This window comes from Bos indicus, chromosome 5 (genome assembly GCF_029378745.1).
Source record: "Bos indicus isolate NIAB-ARS_2022 breed Sahiwal x Tharparkar chromosome 5, NIAB-ARS_B.indTharparkar_mat_pri_1.0, whole genome shotgun sequence".
Lineage (NCBI taxonomy): Eukaryota > Metazoa > Chordata > Mammalia > Artiodactyla > Bovidae > Bos > Bos indicus.
In genome coordinates, this window is record NC_091764.1 from 110,132,798 (window position 1) to 110,145,753 (window position 12,956).

Genomic DNA, 12,956 nt, shown 5'->3' on the forward strand with positions numbered 1-12,956 from the left:
AGATCTGGGGCTTTGAGGGCTGTGATAGCTCTCAGAGTTGACCACCTCTCCCAAATTAAGGTGGGACCCAGGCAGGTGGGATGACAGAGGCCGGGGCCACCGTTTGGCTCAGTTGGATGCTTTCCTTACGTAGAGAGAAGCTGAGCACCAGCCCTACAGGCCCCTTCCCGTGCCACCCGCCCCCCTACTCCGCAGCCTCCAGAGTCTAGCCTTGGTGAACCCCTCGTCCTCTGCTCCCCACCCCAAGGATGGCCTACAGCTGCCCAGATAAGAAGGGGCTGGGCACCCAAGCCCATGTTTGAGAGAAGCAGAAGATTGCATCCCAGAGGAAAGAATGTCTGTCACTATTGGAGAGGCCCCAAGAGTCTGGAGCCCTGTATTCTAGCCCCTCTTTGTCCCTGCATTTGTGGCCTTAGGCAGCCCCTTCCCCCGTGTGTGCCTCGGTCTTCCCTGCTGTACCAAGACTGGCTGTTACATTGGTATCTGGGGCCCTTCCATCTCCATATTCCCAGGGCTCACTGGTCTGGTCAGAGGAACCGCCAGGGGGCGCAGTGAGCTCGGGTTCTGGCTGCTATTTTCCAGCCCCCTCTAGACTTCAGGCCTTGGACAGGCTGTTTTTGCAGCCCCACAGACAAGACCCCATCCTCCCTTGCCCCCCGACAATGGCTTACTGCTCCCCTGCTGTAGATGACAGTCCCCTTCCCACAGTCGCAGCCCTTCTCTCTCCATAGCCCTCCCCACTCAGCCTTATGGGCACCTGATAGGGTAAAGGATGGGTCTGAGTCACCAGCCTCAGCATGGTGTGGCCTTGGGAGCTGACAGTCTGCTGGCGAGGGGGCAGGGAGGATGAAAAAGCCCTTTTTCATGAAAGGTGGGGACCACGGCTCTGGTGCCCCACACCCCCAGCCCTCCCTTCAGCCTGGATGTCTAGAGAGCTACCTGGGTGAGCTCTGGCTCCAGCCAGCAGAGTCTTAACGCTGGGATTCTGAGAATCCTAGCCTGTGATCCTGGGCAGCTTGAAGCTAGGAGTTTGGGGTACTGGGGGATACAGGCCCCGGGAAGGGGGCTGCTGTGGCCACGTCAGGGGCACAAACACGGGGTGGGGCATCTAGCACCAGGCCCACTTCAGCAGCAAGTACCTACCACTTGGTGCCCAGCCCCTGGCCAGGCCAGCAGCTTGATGTGTGTGGTCTGCTCAGGCTGGCAGGTCATGGCAAGTGGCCATGAGCAGCCACGGGATGACGGGTCACAATCGGTGATGCCAAGACAAGACAGCCGTAGGTGAGGTCCACCCACCAGTGGTACAGAGTGCATGCTTCTTCCTCCTACAGTTTCCAGGCACCACCAGCTGCTGACACTGTGTGCCTGGGGACAGCCCAGCACTGTGACACTGTGGGCCAGCTCGTCGCAGTAGGGCGCCAAGTTTTCAGCCAGCTCGTGGCTCAGCATGTGACCTGTACTGGCCCAGGTGCCCCATGGCGCAGGTCTTTCGCAACTGTCCCAAGGGGTCACAGGAGGTGCCAGCAGGCACAGGGGCACCTCTGGGCACATATGCTTGGGCTCAGCACATACTGGTCATTGCCAGAGGCCAAGACAGGCTATAGGGCTGAGGGCCAGCCACAAAGTTGCAATTTCACATCTTGCAGGGCCCAGATCTCCAGGGACTGCTCTCAGGCTGCACCATCTGTACTCTGCATTGGGTGCAGGGTTCAAGGCCACAGCTGCCAGAAGCAGCAGTTGGAACAAGGGGAGGTGTGGGTGCCCGGGGCCCGCTGGGGCTCAGGTCATGGCGAGGCGCCCGTCCTGCCTGCCTCATCGGTAGTCCCACTCTGGTTGCCACCATCTTCCTCTCCTCTGCTGTCATATCACAGCTCAGCACTGCTGCTCCTGGGAGCTCTTTGCCCTAGAACTGCTCCAACCCATCCAGAGCCCAAACTCTGACAAGGAGGGGCATATCTGGCTTGGGGTTCCCAAGGGGAGGGAGGGCAGTGTGTCAGGGGCTTTCAGGGGCCAGGCCTGCCACATTTGTGAGTCCAGGCTTCTGGGCGTCTCACAGTGCATTCCTTCCATACAAGATGGTTGTGGACCCCCAAGTTCTCAAATCCTACCACTCTTAAGTCTAGATCCTACAGTTCTGCTCTTCAGAGATCACAAGATTCTACAATTCTAACTCCTTAATGCAGTTTTGATAGCTCTGAATTCGGGTTTGCAGAATTTGGAGATGATCCCTAATATCTTCAATTCAATGAGTTTCTGCTTCTAAAAGTTCAGGGATGTTCCACATCTGGGATGGGTGGCAGGAGGAGCTTTAGAGGCTTTAAAGCTCAGGCTTTAGAGGAGCCTGAGCACTGGTGAACATCCCAGGGCCTCGGGAAGCCAGTCCTGAAGAGTCTCTTCCTAGCTCCTCGGACCTTGGTAAGTCCTGGCTTCGTCAGTATCCTCTCAGACTGTTTTCTTTCCCCTTGCACAGACTTCTTGACATTCATCCCACCCTCCCAGCTTCTAGAAAGACCACACAACCCCTACCGCCTCTCCTCCCCATTCACTGCAGTCTCCCTTCTGCCCCCACTACACTTGTCTAGTACCAACAACAACCTTGTTGTTAAATCCAATGCATCTTGTCCCACTGGCCTCTAACCCTCTGGAAGATGTGGCCATGTGGTCCTTCCAAGAGGAGGTCCAGACCAGAACCCCATGACTGAAGCACCAGTCATTCACCAAGACCTGGTAACCTCTTTGCCTGGAGGAGAGGCTCTTAATGGGTCTCTCATTAAATCACTCCCCCTCTAGCCATTCTTTTAACCCCAGGCCATAATAAGCTAATTACAAAATAAATGAGCAGGTCACATCCCTGCCCTAGAATCTCCTGTAGTTCCCCACTGCCCTAAGACTAAAAGTTAGACTCCAGACACGCACATAGGCCCTCCAGTCTTCAGGCAGACTGAAGCCCTGGAATCAGCTCAGGGAAGCTGATGGGTCTTGAAATTCTCAGGGCCAGGAGGAATCCTAGTCTGCAGAAAAAGGGACTTTTATCTGGTTTCCTAGCGTTGGACACTCCATTCAAGATTAGAAGTCCTGGGACTTCCTTGACAGTTCAGTGGTCAAGACTCCGCACTTCCAAGGCAGACGGCTCTGGTTCGATCCCTAGTTGGGGAACTAAGATCCCACAGGCCGTGTGGCAAAAAAAAAAAAAAAGACTAGGAGTCCTATCTGAACTTGGGTTGGAGCCCTTCTTGGAGCAGAGAGGATGTGGAGTAGAGTGAGTAGGCAGGACCACAGGAGGTGAGAGGGCCAGGAATGGACTGGGCCTTGGGCACAGAGGGGTTAACCACAAAGCGAGAATCTCAGAGAGCGAGATCAATGGGTTACTCGCTGCAGAAAGGCAGAAGCAACGCCGAGAGGCGGAGGAGAGGAGAGCCAGGCAGAAGAGCATGCCACCTGGGGAAAATCAGGGGCTGAGGAGGAGGCGGCTACTTCGGAGGGAGAGGAGAGGACTTAAAGGAGAAGAGGGAGCAGTGGGAGGCAGAGCTGTACCTGCAGGTAGGCACCAAGAGGCAGCCACTGAGCCAGGAGGCAGCTTCAGCCTGGTCAGTTCACCCAGGGAGAGCAGGAGCCCATCAGGGTTGAGGTCTGTGTCACCCATCTGGGCTTGCTGGGGTGGGGGTGGGGGCTCCTGCATGTTGGGATGGGGGTGTCTCAAAGATACCACCTTTCTTTCCTCCTCCCTGCTTGGCCCCCTTGCCCTTCATTCATCCAGCCACCCCAGAGGTCCAAGCATGCAGGGAGACCCACAGGTAGCAGCCGATGTGGGCCATGGGGTGCGACAGGGGTCAGGTGATCACAGCTTACATAGATGTAACACACACGCACATGCACACATGTGGGTTGTCAGGGGCACCGCCTATTACAGCTCTCAGATGAGTGCTCCAGCCTGGGAGTCGGTACCACGGCGGCAACAACCTCAGGTCTACCACTCAGAGTGTGACACTAGCTTCCCAAGTCCCCTCTCTGAGCCTCAGTTTCCTCATGTGAAAAGGGGGCAGTGACCTATATGGTGCTCCCAGCTATGCCAGGTGGTGCTGTCACTAAGCTGGACTATCCAGTGACTCAGGGGTGTCACCCATGTTTGGCTGAATTTGACTAATATCCAAAAGTCTTCCCTGTATTTCAGATCCCCATTGACAAGTGAGGAAAATACACCAGATCCTGGGGTTGGAACTGCCCCTCCCCGCACCCGCTTTGCATGTGTCTTTACCTGCATCATTGGTTGAGGGTGTCTATCAACTACCTAATCAGTCCTTCAGGCCCTGGGATGTTTCCTAGGAAACTGAGAAACCCACCTTAGACACCAATGAGACTGCCAGGAGCTTGCACAGTGGGTCCCAGGGATAACTTTTGTCTTTGTCTGCCCAACACCCCTATCCCCCACAAGCTTCCACCCCAGGAGAATTGGCCAGGCCTATGGTGGGGGAACTAGACCCCTGAATTGAGTGACCAGAGCTGAGGACTCCAGCTTTTCTTCCTCAGGTGCCCATCTGTTGGGAAGATGGCTGATATCCAGAATGTTTCGCTAGACAGCCCAGGGAGTATGGGGGCTGTGGCAGTGCCCGTGGTCTTTGCCCTCATCTTCCTGCTGGGCACGGTGGGCAACGGGCTGGTGCTGGCAGTGCTGCTGCAGCCTGGCCCGAGTGCCTGGCAGGAGCCGGGCAGCACGACGGATCTATTCATCCTCAACCTGGCAGCGGCTGACCTGTGCTTCATCCTGTGCTGCGTGCCTTTCCAGGCCGCCATCTACACGCTGGACGACTGGCTCTTCGGGGCCCTGGTTTGTAAGGCTGTGCACCTGCTCATCTACCTCACCATGTACGCCAGCAGCTTCACCCTGGCGGCTGTCTCAGTGGACAGGTGCGCTGGGCTGGGAACGCGGCCGGGTCTGGGGGAGGGGAAAGAGGAAATGGGGGACCAAAAAGGGAGGGGGAGGGAGAAAAAGAAGAGCTGTCTGGCCCCCACCAACCAGTCTCCGGGCACCTGCAGGGCATACTTGAGGGGGTCATCCTGTCCTCACTGCATCTTCACTGGGAGAATCCAGAGAACATCTCTGTGTTCCAAGTGTCAGCTCAGGGCCTGGCACTTAGTCCGTGCTCTGTAAGCATGAAATGAATGGCCAAAGGAACACACGAATGAAATTCATCAGCTATTTTATTACCGCCCACATCTGGCCCGAGTTGTGGTCAGACCGGCTTTCAGGGGTTGAAACTTGGGGTCAAGCCCAGGCTCACTCTCTAGTTGACTCGTTGATGACCTTGAGCCGGTTGGTCACTTCTCGCTGAGCTCCGACCCAGCCTCGCTAGGTGCCGGGGGCGCTGCTCCAAGCGCTTTGCGCGCTAACTCCCTTCATCCTCACAACCTCCCTGCGAGCGAGGCCCGGCGCGCGCTCACTGGATACCGGGCGGTATCCAGGCCGCCCGCTCGCCACCGCGCTGACTCCGCGCCCGCCCGCAGGTACCTGGCCGTGCGGCACCCGCTGCGTTCGCGGGCCCTGCGCACGCCGCGCAACGCCCGCGCCGCCGTGGGCCTGGTCTGGCTGCTGGCGGCGCTCTTCTCGGCGCCCTACCTCAGCTACTACGGAACGGTGCGCTACGGCGCGCTTGAGCTCTGTGTGCCCGCCTGGGAGGACGCGCGCCGCCGCGCCCTCGACGTGGCCACCTTCGCCGCCGGCTACCTGCTGCCCGTGGCCGTGGTGAGCCTGGCCTACGGGCGCACGCTGCGCTTCCTCTGGGCCGCCGTGGGCCCCGCGGGCGCGGCGGCGGCCGAGGCCCGGCGCAGAGCCACGGGCCGCGCGGGGCGCGTCATGCTGGCGGTGGCGGCGCTCTACGCCCTCTGCTGGGGCCCGCACCACGCGCTCATCCTCTGCTTCTGGTACGGCCGCTTCGCCTTCAGCCCGGCCACCTACGCCTGCCGCCTGGCCTCGCACTGCCTCGCCTACGCCAACTCCTGCCTCAACCCGCTCGTTTACGCGCTCGCCTCCCGCCACTTCCGCGCGCGCCTCCGCCGCCTGTGGCCCTGCGGCCGCCACCGCCCCCGCGCCCGCTGCCCCCCGGGTGGTGCCCGCCGCGCCCTCCGTCGCGTCCGCCCGGGGCCCGGGGACGCCGCTGGCTGCTCCGGGAACGCCCGGCCTCGCGGGAGGCTGCCGGCGGGCGGCGACTGGGGCGGGGAGCGGGGTCCGGAGCCCGCAGGTGGTGGAGAGGCGTGCAGGGCCCTACCTGTCAGAGTACCAGAATAAACCTTGTCTGCCTCCGCTCTGCCAGGTGTCCATCTGTCCTTCCTCTTCCCCCAGGGCCGGACCGTACTAGGGGATAGGGCCAAAGCCAGGAGCCCTCTGAGGAGCAGTGGATACTCAATTCATGGAGTGGACACCCTTGGACGGTGAAAATGATTCCACGCAGCCAAGCGCAGGCCCCCAGGCCCCAGACTGTGTCCATAGCAAGTCTGGCAGGAAGGAGGGTAGCCCCTCTGCCCATTCTGCCAACTCTGTTAGCATCTTGGAAGCCCTGCTTCCTCTACCAAGCTCCTTCTCCCTTCGAAGCGCTGTCCTGAGTAACTTAATAGTGTAGTGGTAGTCTTGGTTGCTCAGTCGTGTCCGATCTTTGCGACCCCAAGGACTGTAGTCCGTCAGGCCTCTCTGCCTTTGGGATTTCCCAGACAAGAATACTGGAGTGGATTGCCCTTCCCTTCTCCAGGGGATCTTCCCAACCCAGGGATCGAAGCTGGGTCTCCTGCATTGCAGGCAATTTCTTTACCATCTGAGCCATCAGGGAAGTCAGAGTAACTTAATACTAACAGATACAAAATAAATATAGCAAATATTTATTAAGCACTTCATATGTATCCCATGGGGCTTCCCTGATGGCTCAGCTGGTAAAGAATCCTGCAATGTGGGAGACCTGGGTTCCTTTCCTTGGTTGAGAAGATTCCCTGGAGAAGGGAACAGCTACTGTGGTATTACATTCTTCAATCTAATTACAGTTTTGCAAGGTCAGATATCATTCGTTCCTCTTTAAAAATGTAGACATCAGGAATCAGAGGGGTTTAGTGATTTGCCACGTAACTAGTGTTTGGGAGAGTCTGGATTCAAACCTACTGCTGTTTACCTTTTTCTACTTAGAAGAACCGACTTCTCCACCTCTGGGACCTCTGTTCTCAGATCCCATGGTTTCCAGTGTTTTTCTTGGTTCTTCCTGATTCTGCATCAGCTCTCTTCCCCAAACCTATAGCTCCCCATACTCAACTGGCTGCCCTGAAACCGCAGAGGGCCCCTAGCCCCCTGCTATAGCAGAATTCTGTTTCAGTACTCAGGACAGCGGGTCCTGATGGGCATGCCCCAGGCATCAAGTCCTAGGTCCATTGCCTGACCCCAACCTCTCGCATTATTCCTTCAGCCACTTAAGGCTCCTGGCTCAGAGGAGACATTGAGCTGCACTCAGACCCCAGCTGGCCTTCCAGCAGCCCTGATTACCCTGTGGCACCCTCCCTACCTGGCCATACACACAGCTGGCATAGTCTGTGGCTGTGGAAACCTCCTAATTAAGCAATAGATCAGTCTCGATGGTTGTGGAGCTGCCCACTTCCTCCTTCACCGTAAGCCAATATTGTTTATTAGCTTCTGGCTGAGACCTTCCAATTCTCTGTCTCCCCAGCACACATACCCCAGCTGCTGGGCACCCTGGAAAGGCCCTCCTTGACACTGGGCAGCTGCTGAGACCTCCTCACTGCCTGCCACCTGCCACAGACCCAGGGATCAGAGTGGCAGTCAGCCTTCTCAGGGGGAGGCTGAGAGCCAGCTGGGGAGCCAGTGCTGCCAGGGCCCAGCACCAGGGCTGACACCTGGTCCCGGGCTGTTTCTCCCCGGTCTCTGCCAAGATGTCCCTGACTGACTCAGGCTGCAGCAGCGGGAAAGTTTCCTGGAGGGCAGGGGCTGTGATGCTGCCACTTCTGCAGCCCCCAGAGTGGCCTCTGTCTCCCACAGCCATCACTCACACCTCCCCTGCCTCATCCGTGCCTCGCACCAACAGGCAAGGGATATGACCTCCATTTGTGGAAGTGAAAACTGAGGCTCGAGATGAGGTACTTGATCATAGCTAAGTGGCAAAATTGAGGAAGAGCCAGGATCCTAACTGGGCGAGAGGAATGGCTCTCGGGGCAGCCTGGGAAGTATTGGAAAAACATCTAAGAGCATCTGACAGGGTTGCTACACACGACAATGGTGAGAGCCTGCAAAGTCAAAGTGCAGAATAAAATCTTGCAGGGTGGCCATGCCATGGTTAGTCCAGCCACCCAGGTGGGCTGGTGCTCCTCCACAGTCACCTCTGTGGGCACGGACAGGTGACAGACTGCAAACAAAATGGACAAGCGCCCAGCCAGGGAGTGACAGAGCCAGAGCCTGAACTTGAATGAAACTCCAGGCCTGGGGGAGGGGTCCGTCAGTGAAAGCCCTGCATAGTGGCCTGGCAGAGGGACACTCGTACAGCCCAGACCCTGGCTGGACCCCGAGGCCTCCTGCTTCTGACTGCTGCTTCTGAATGGGTCTCCCTGACCCATTGGAGCTAGATAAAGAAGCCCAGACACCCCGACTAACGGAGGGCCATACAGCCTGGCCTAGAGTAGGCGGCTGACATGATACATGAGGACAGAGGTGCCAGGGAAGGCAAGGCGTGACCCTTTCTTCCTTTATCCCTCAAACATTTGAATGCCTGCCTTAATCTAGCCCTCGAGAGGAAGTCGGAGATGACGTGAATTTGGCCTGACCCCTGCCTTGCGGGAGCACTTAGGCTAGCTGGAGAGCCAAAAACCAAAAGAAGAAAGGATAGCACTGTGTCATGGGGCCATAACAGAAAAGTACACAGGGCCCAGAGGAGGAAATGCCTGCCTTCCTTGACCAGTCCAAGCAGGATACCCAGAGGAGATGACATTTAATAGGCATTTTTCCTGGGAAAAGGTGGGACGGGCCTGCCAGGCAGAGCAAAGGCCAGGGCAGGTACAGGTAGGAGCAGTATGTGGGTTTGTGTAGCTGAAGCAGGGTTGGATAGGGTGGGGTAGGGTCTGGGGAGGCTGGGAGGGTGGGTGCAGTGAGGTCACGTGTGCCTCCTAGGTCAGCTGGCGGGGGACAAGAACTCCATCCTTTCAGGCAGGCAAAACCTTCCTGAAGGTTTTCAGGAAGGGAGGGGCCCACTGTTGCTGTGTAGAGGCTGGGTTGGAGGTGCCAGACTGGCAGCAAGGATCTAACCCAGAGGCTGTTCTGTGAGCCGTGGGCCAGGAAAGCTACCACCAAGGGCTTGGCCTGGGGCTGGGACAGTATTTTTGCCGTGGATTTGGCAGGAAGACTGATGGCCTGATGCTGGGCTTAGGCTCAGCCCCTGAAGCTCCCAGGTCTGCTTCAGGAGGCTAATGAAATGTGTGGAAGAGCAGATGATTGTAATACTTTGGTGGAGAGAGTTGAGTCCTGGAGGACCACAGGCAGGCAATCGGGCTGTCCAGAAGCTGAATGAGCCCCAGCCACTGCCCCTAGGGCCCAGGAGAATCCACCTGACCTGAGCCTCCTATGAGGTCTCAGGCCAGCCTGGGGGTCAGGATGGAGCTCCTCTTATTTGGAAGGAGATTTGAATTATGTAACTCTCTCAGCCTCCTGTTTGTACCAACCTGTTAGGATTGACCCTGCAGCCTTCAAGTCTGAATACCTACTCAATACAGAGTTCTGCAGGAAAGCAAGATAGAAGCATGGGGGACTGTGGGAGCCCAGAGGAGGGTCCTACCCAGCTTGGAGAGGCAGAGAAGATTTCCGGGAGGAGCTAATGCCCAAGCCAAGCCCTGAAGTGCGAGTCAGTGCACATGTGGAAGGGGGAGACGGGAGAACATGTGCACAGGCCACCTGGAGTCCTCCACCTGACGCAGGCATAGCACGACACGCCCAGGGTCTGGGACAAGGTACAAGGGAGCCCCAGCAGGAGGTGAGGTGGGAGAAGTTGGGGGAGGCAGCTGCAAAGGATTCTCTAAATCCTGTCTGTAACCAAGACTGAACTTTGTCCCGAGGGCAGGGGGAGCCATGGAAAGATTTTGAACAAAAGAGTGACCGGATCAGATACACTCTCGAGGGAATTCTTTCTGGCTGCAAGGTAGACTGTACCTGGGGAGGGAGAGCAGAATGAAGCTGAGGGTAGGCAGACTAGTTAAGAGGCTGGTGTGAGAACCCAGAGAGATGAAGGTGTCCAAGACATGGCAATGGGTAGAGAGACATGGACAGATGGGACAACCACATACAAGGTACAATTGTTGGGGCTAAATAGTGATTAAATGTTACGGGGCGGGGGAAAGCGATGTCCTAGATAACGCCCAGTCTTCTGGCTTAGGCTACAGGGAGTGGCAGTGGGGGGATGTTGAGCTCGGTGGGAACCCACTGAGACAAGGGGCCTGGGGACATGGTGAGGGTGTCTGTGGGCGGTGGTGAACTGGGCGCCTGCTGTACTTCAGACCTTGTACTTGGCCCTGGAAGGTGTGTCTCATCTGCTTTAGAGTTTGGATTTGGAGAAACAGGCTCAGAGAGATTAAGTCACTGGCCCAAGATCACAGAGGTAGTCCCAGACAGTGCTGGGGTCTAATTCAAGTTGGTCTGATTTCAGTTTCATGGTCTTTAGGGAAGAGAAGAGGCAGATAGAAGTTTGTTTTTTTTTTAAGGGGAGGGAGGAATTTGAATGTGCAATGGTGACCCCCACCGCCAGCCCACCCCAGGTAGCAAATGTAGCCAAGGTGAAACTCAGCCCCGGGGAGGGTGGGTGAGGTGAGGACCTTGGCACAACCGTGTTAACCAGTCTCTCTCCCTGCCTCCGGCTGACAGGAACAGCACCATCTATCAACTTCAAGGTGTGTACCTGGGGACATAAATACCAATTAACCACCCCGAGTTCCCCTATGAATGAACATTAGTCCTCAGCCTGGATGCAGGGCTCATTTGCAAGTTGCCGGCTGGATCCAAGATGGCATGAGGCCAGAAGGACCGGCTGTGGGGGTGGAATTGTTTCTGGCTTAAGAGGACAAGACTGATTTATTGAGGCATCTGCTTGGTGCCACCTTGCTTTAGCAGCTTGGGCTCTGCGTAGGGGTGAGACTGAAGCAGGGGGAAGGGCTGTAAGGAGGGGTTGAGGGGCTAAGGGGTGCCAGCTGGGAGTTCCTGGGGGTGCTCTGGATGGCTGTGGTTCTGGGGAGGATGCTGGACTGGGCATCTGGTGGGCCTGCCAGGTCAACTCAGAGAGGAGGCACAGTGCAGGGGTCAAGGCACGGACTGTGAGCCACATCACCAGGTTTGAATCCTGGCTCTTGCACTTTACAGCTGACCTCTTAGTACTGTGAACTGAGCTGCCTGAGCCAGGCTGCAAGGTAGGCACACCGCCCCGGGCTGCTTTCTGGCTGCTGCCACCTATATGAGAGGTTTCCAGGGCTCTCCCGGGCACATCCTTGCCTCCATCAGAACCCTAAAAACCCTCACAATCTGAGACTTCTCTGGTGGTCCAGAGGTTAGGATTCCGAGTTTCCACTGCGGGGGCCGAGGTTCAATCCCTGGTTGGGGAACTAGGATCCCACAAGCTGCATGGTGTGGCCAAAAAAAAAAAAAACCCCAAGAACCCTCACAATCCAACTCGATTGTGGAGGAGGCTCAATTCATCTGCCTCTGCCCTCTCTGGGCATGCTGATGGCCAAGGGCATTTAATAAACGTGCCATCCTCCCCAGCTTCCAAAGTGGGAGAACGTCACTAGGCTGGCATGGGCCAGTCATAGAGACAAGGGACTACTCTGGGTCCTGGTCTGGGGCTTTGGGCAAGACTCCTTTGCTTCCCTGAGTTTTTTTCCTCAACTGTCAAGTGAACTGATCATATCTCCCTGCGTGTACCGAGGCCTCAATGTTCGCTGGAGAGTCAGCATCAGGGCCTTTGGGCTCTCATTCCCTATAGCTTGGGGGAGCTGGGGACTTTGTTGGATTATCCAGGTATGTATCAGTCCAGCGTCCTGTCCTCCTGACCCTGGCTTGGGCTCAGCCTCTGAAGCAGTTGGGGATCTGGTGGGAGGGGGTCTTTTCCCCGGAGCTCATGGTGATTGCTCTGGGTAAGGACGCATATGACCTTGAGGGTGGAGGTGAGCCTGCCTCACCTGCTTTCTGTCGCCAGGGCAAATCTTCTGACCTCAGGATCTCTGCAGCCTGGTCTCATCTCCCTCTCTGGCCAGCCCCTCACACTCCTGGGCCCCACATTTCCCACGCCATCTCCTGGTCCCACAGCTAGCTAGTGTCCGTCCGTCTACCAGGCCTGGCTCATGCTGCTCCCAGCTCTCTGACCACCTCAGAAGGCCTATAATAGTGTGGGCAGCCACCAAAGATGGGCAAAGACCACTCCAGACCCAGCTCAGTCCCATGACTCTGCCCTGTCCTCTCTTCCCTTGGTGACCAGGTGCAGGCCTCGCACACCAGGCACACTGCACCACGTGCTCAGCGAGGAAAGGGCCCGCCCCTCCCCACGTGGGGAGAGAGATTTACTCAGTAAGGTCCACGGTGTCTACTGTGTCTTACGAACACTGGGGAGATCGGCACTTTGGGAATCTTGGCAGATATTCCTGGGCTCGGCTGGGTCACATGCTGCTATCTGACCTCAAGCAAGTTACTCTCTCTCTGAGCCTCAATCTTGTGCATCTATAAAATAGTGAGCAAGGGTGCTGGCTAATCTTTGACTGCAAACACTAAATCAAAGGGCTTGTATAACAGGCCTGCTGGCACGTAGCAGGAGCTCAACAAATGTTGTGGCCCTCAGTTTTAGGAAACCGCTTCTGAGAAGACTCGGACTTCAGGCATGGTGGAAGCATGAGCTTTGGGGGTGAGTCCAGGTTCCACCCCAGCTGCCCCGTTGGGTCACTCTGGC

At 56.9% G+C, this 12,956-nt stretch overlaps 1 protein-coding gene across 1 annotated transcript; it reads left to right on the plus strand.

Annotated features, from left to right (window-relative positions):
* Positions 1-62: 62 nt before the first annotated feature.
* On the plus strand, positions 63-6,302 carry GALR3 (galanin receptor 3). The gene is made up of 2 exons (XM_019959970.2): positions 63-4,905; positions 5,503-6,302. Exons 1-2 carry the CDS (start codon positions 4,547-4,549, stop codon positions 6,281-6,283), a joined length of 1,140 nt encoding a protein of 379 aa, XP_019815529.2. The 5' UTR covers positions 63-4,546; the 3' UTR covers positions 6,284-6,302.
* The last annotated feature ends 6,654 nt before the right edge of the window (positions 6,303-12,956 follow it).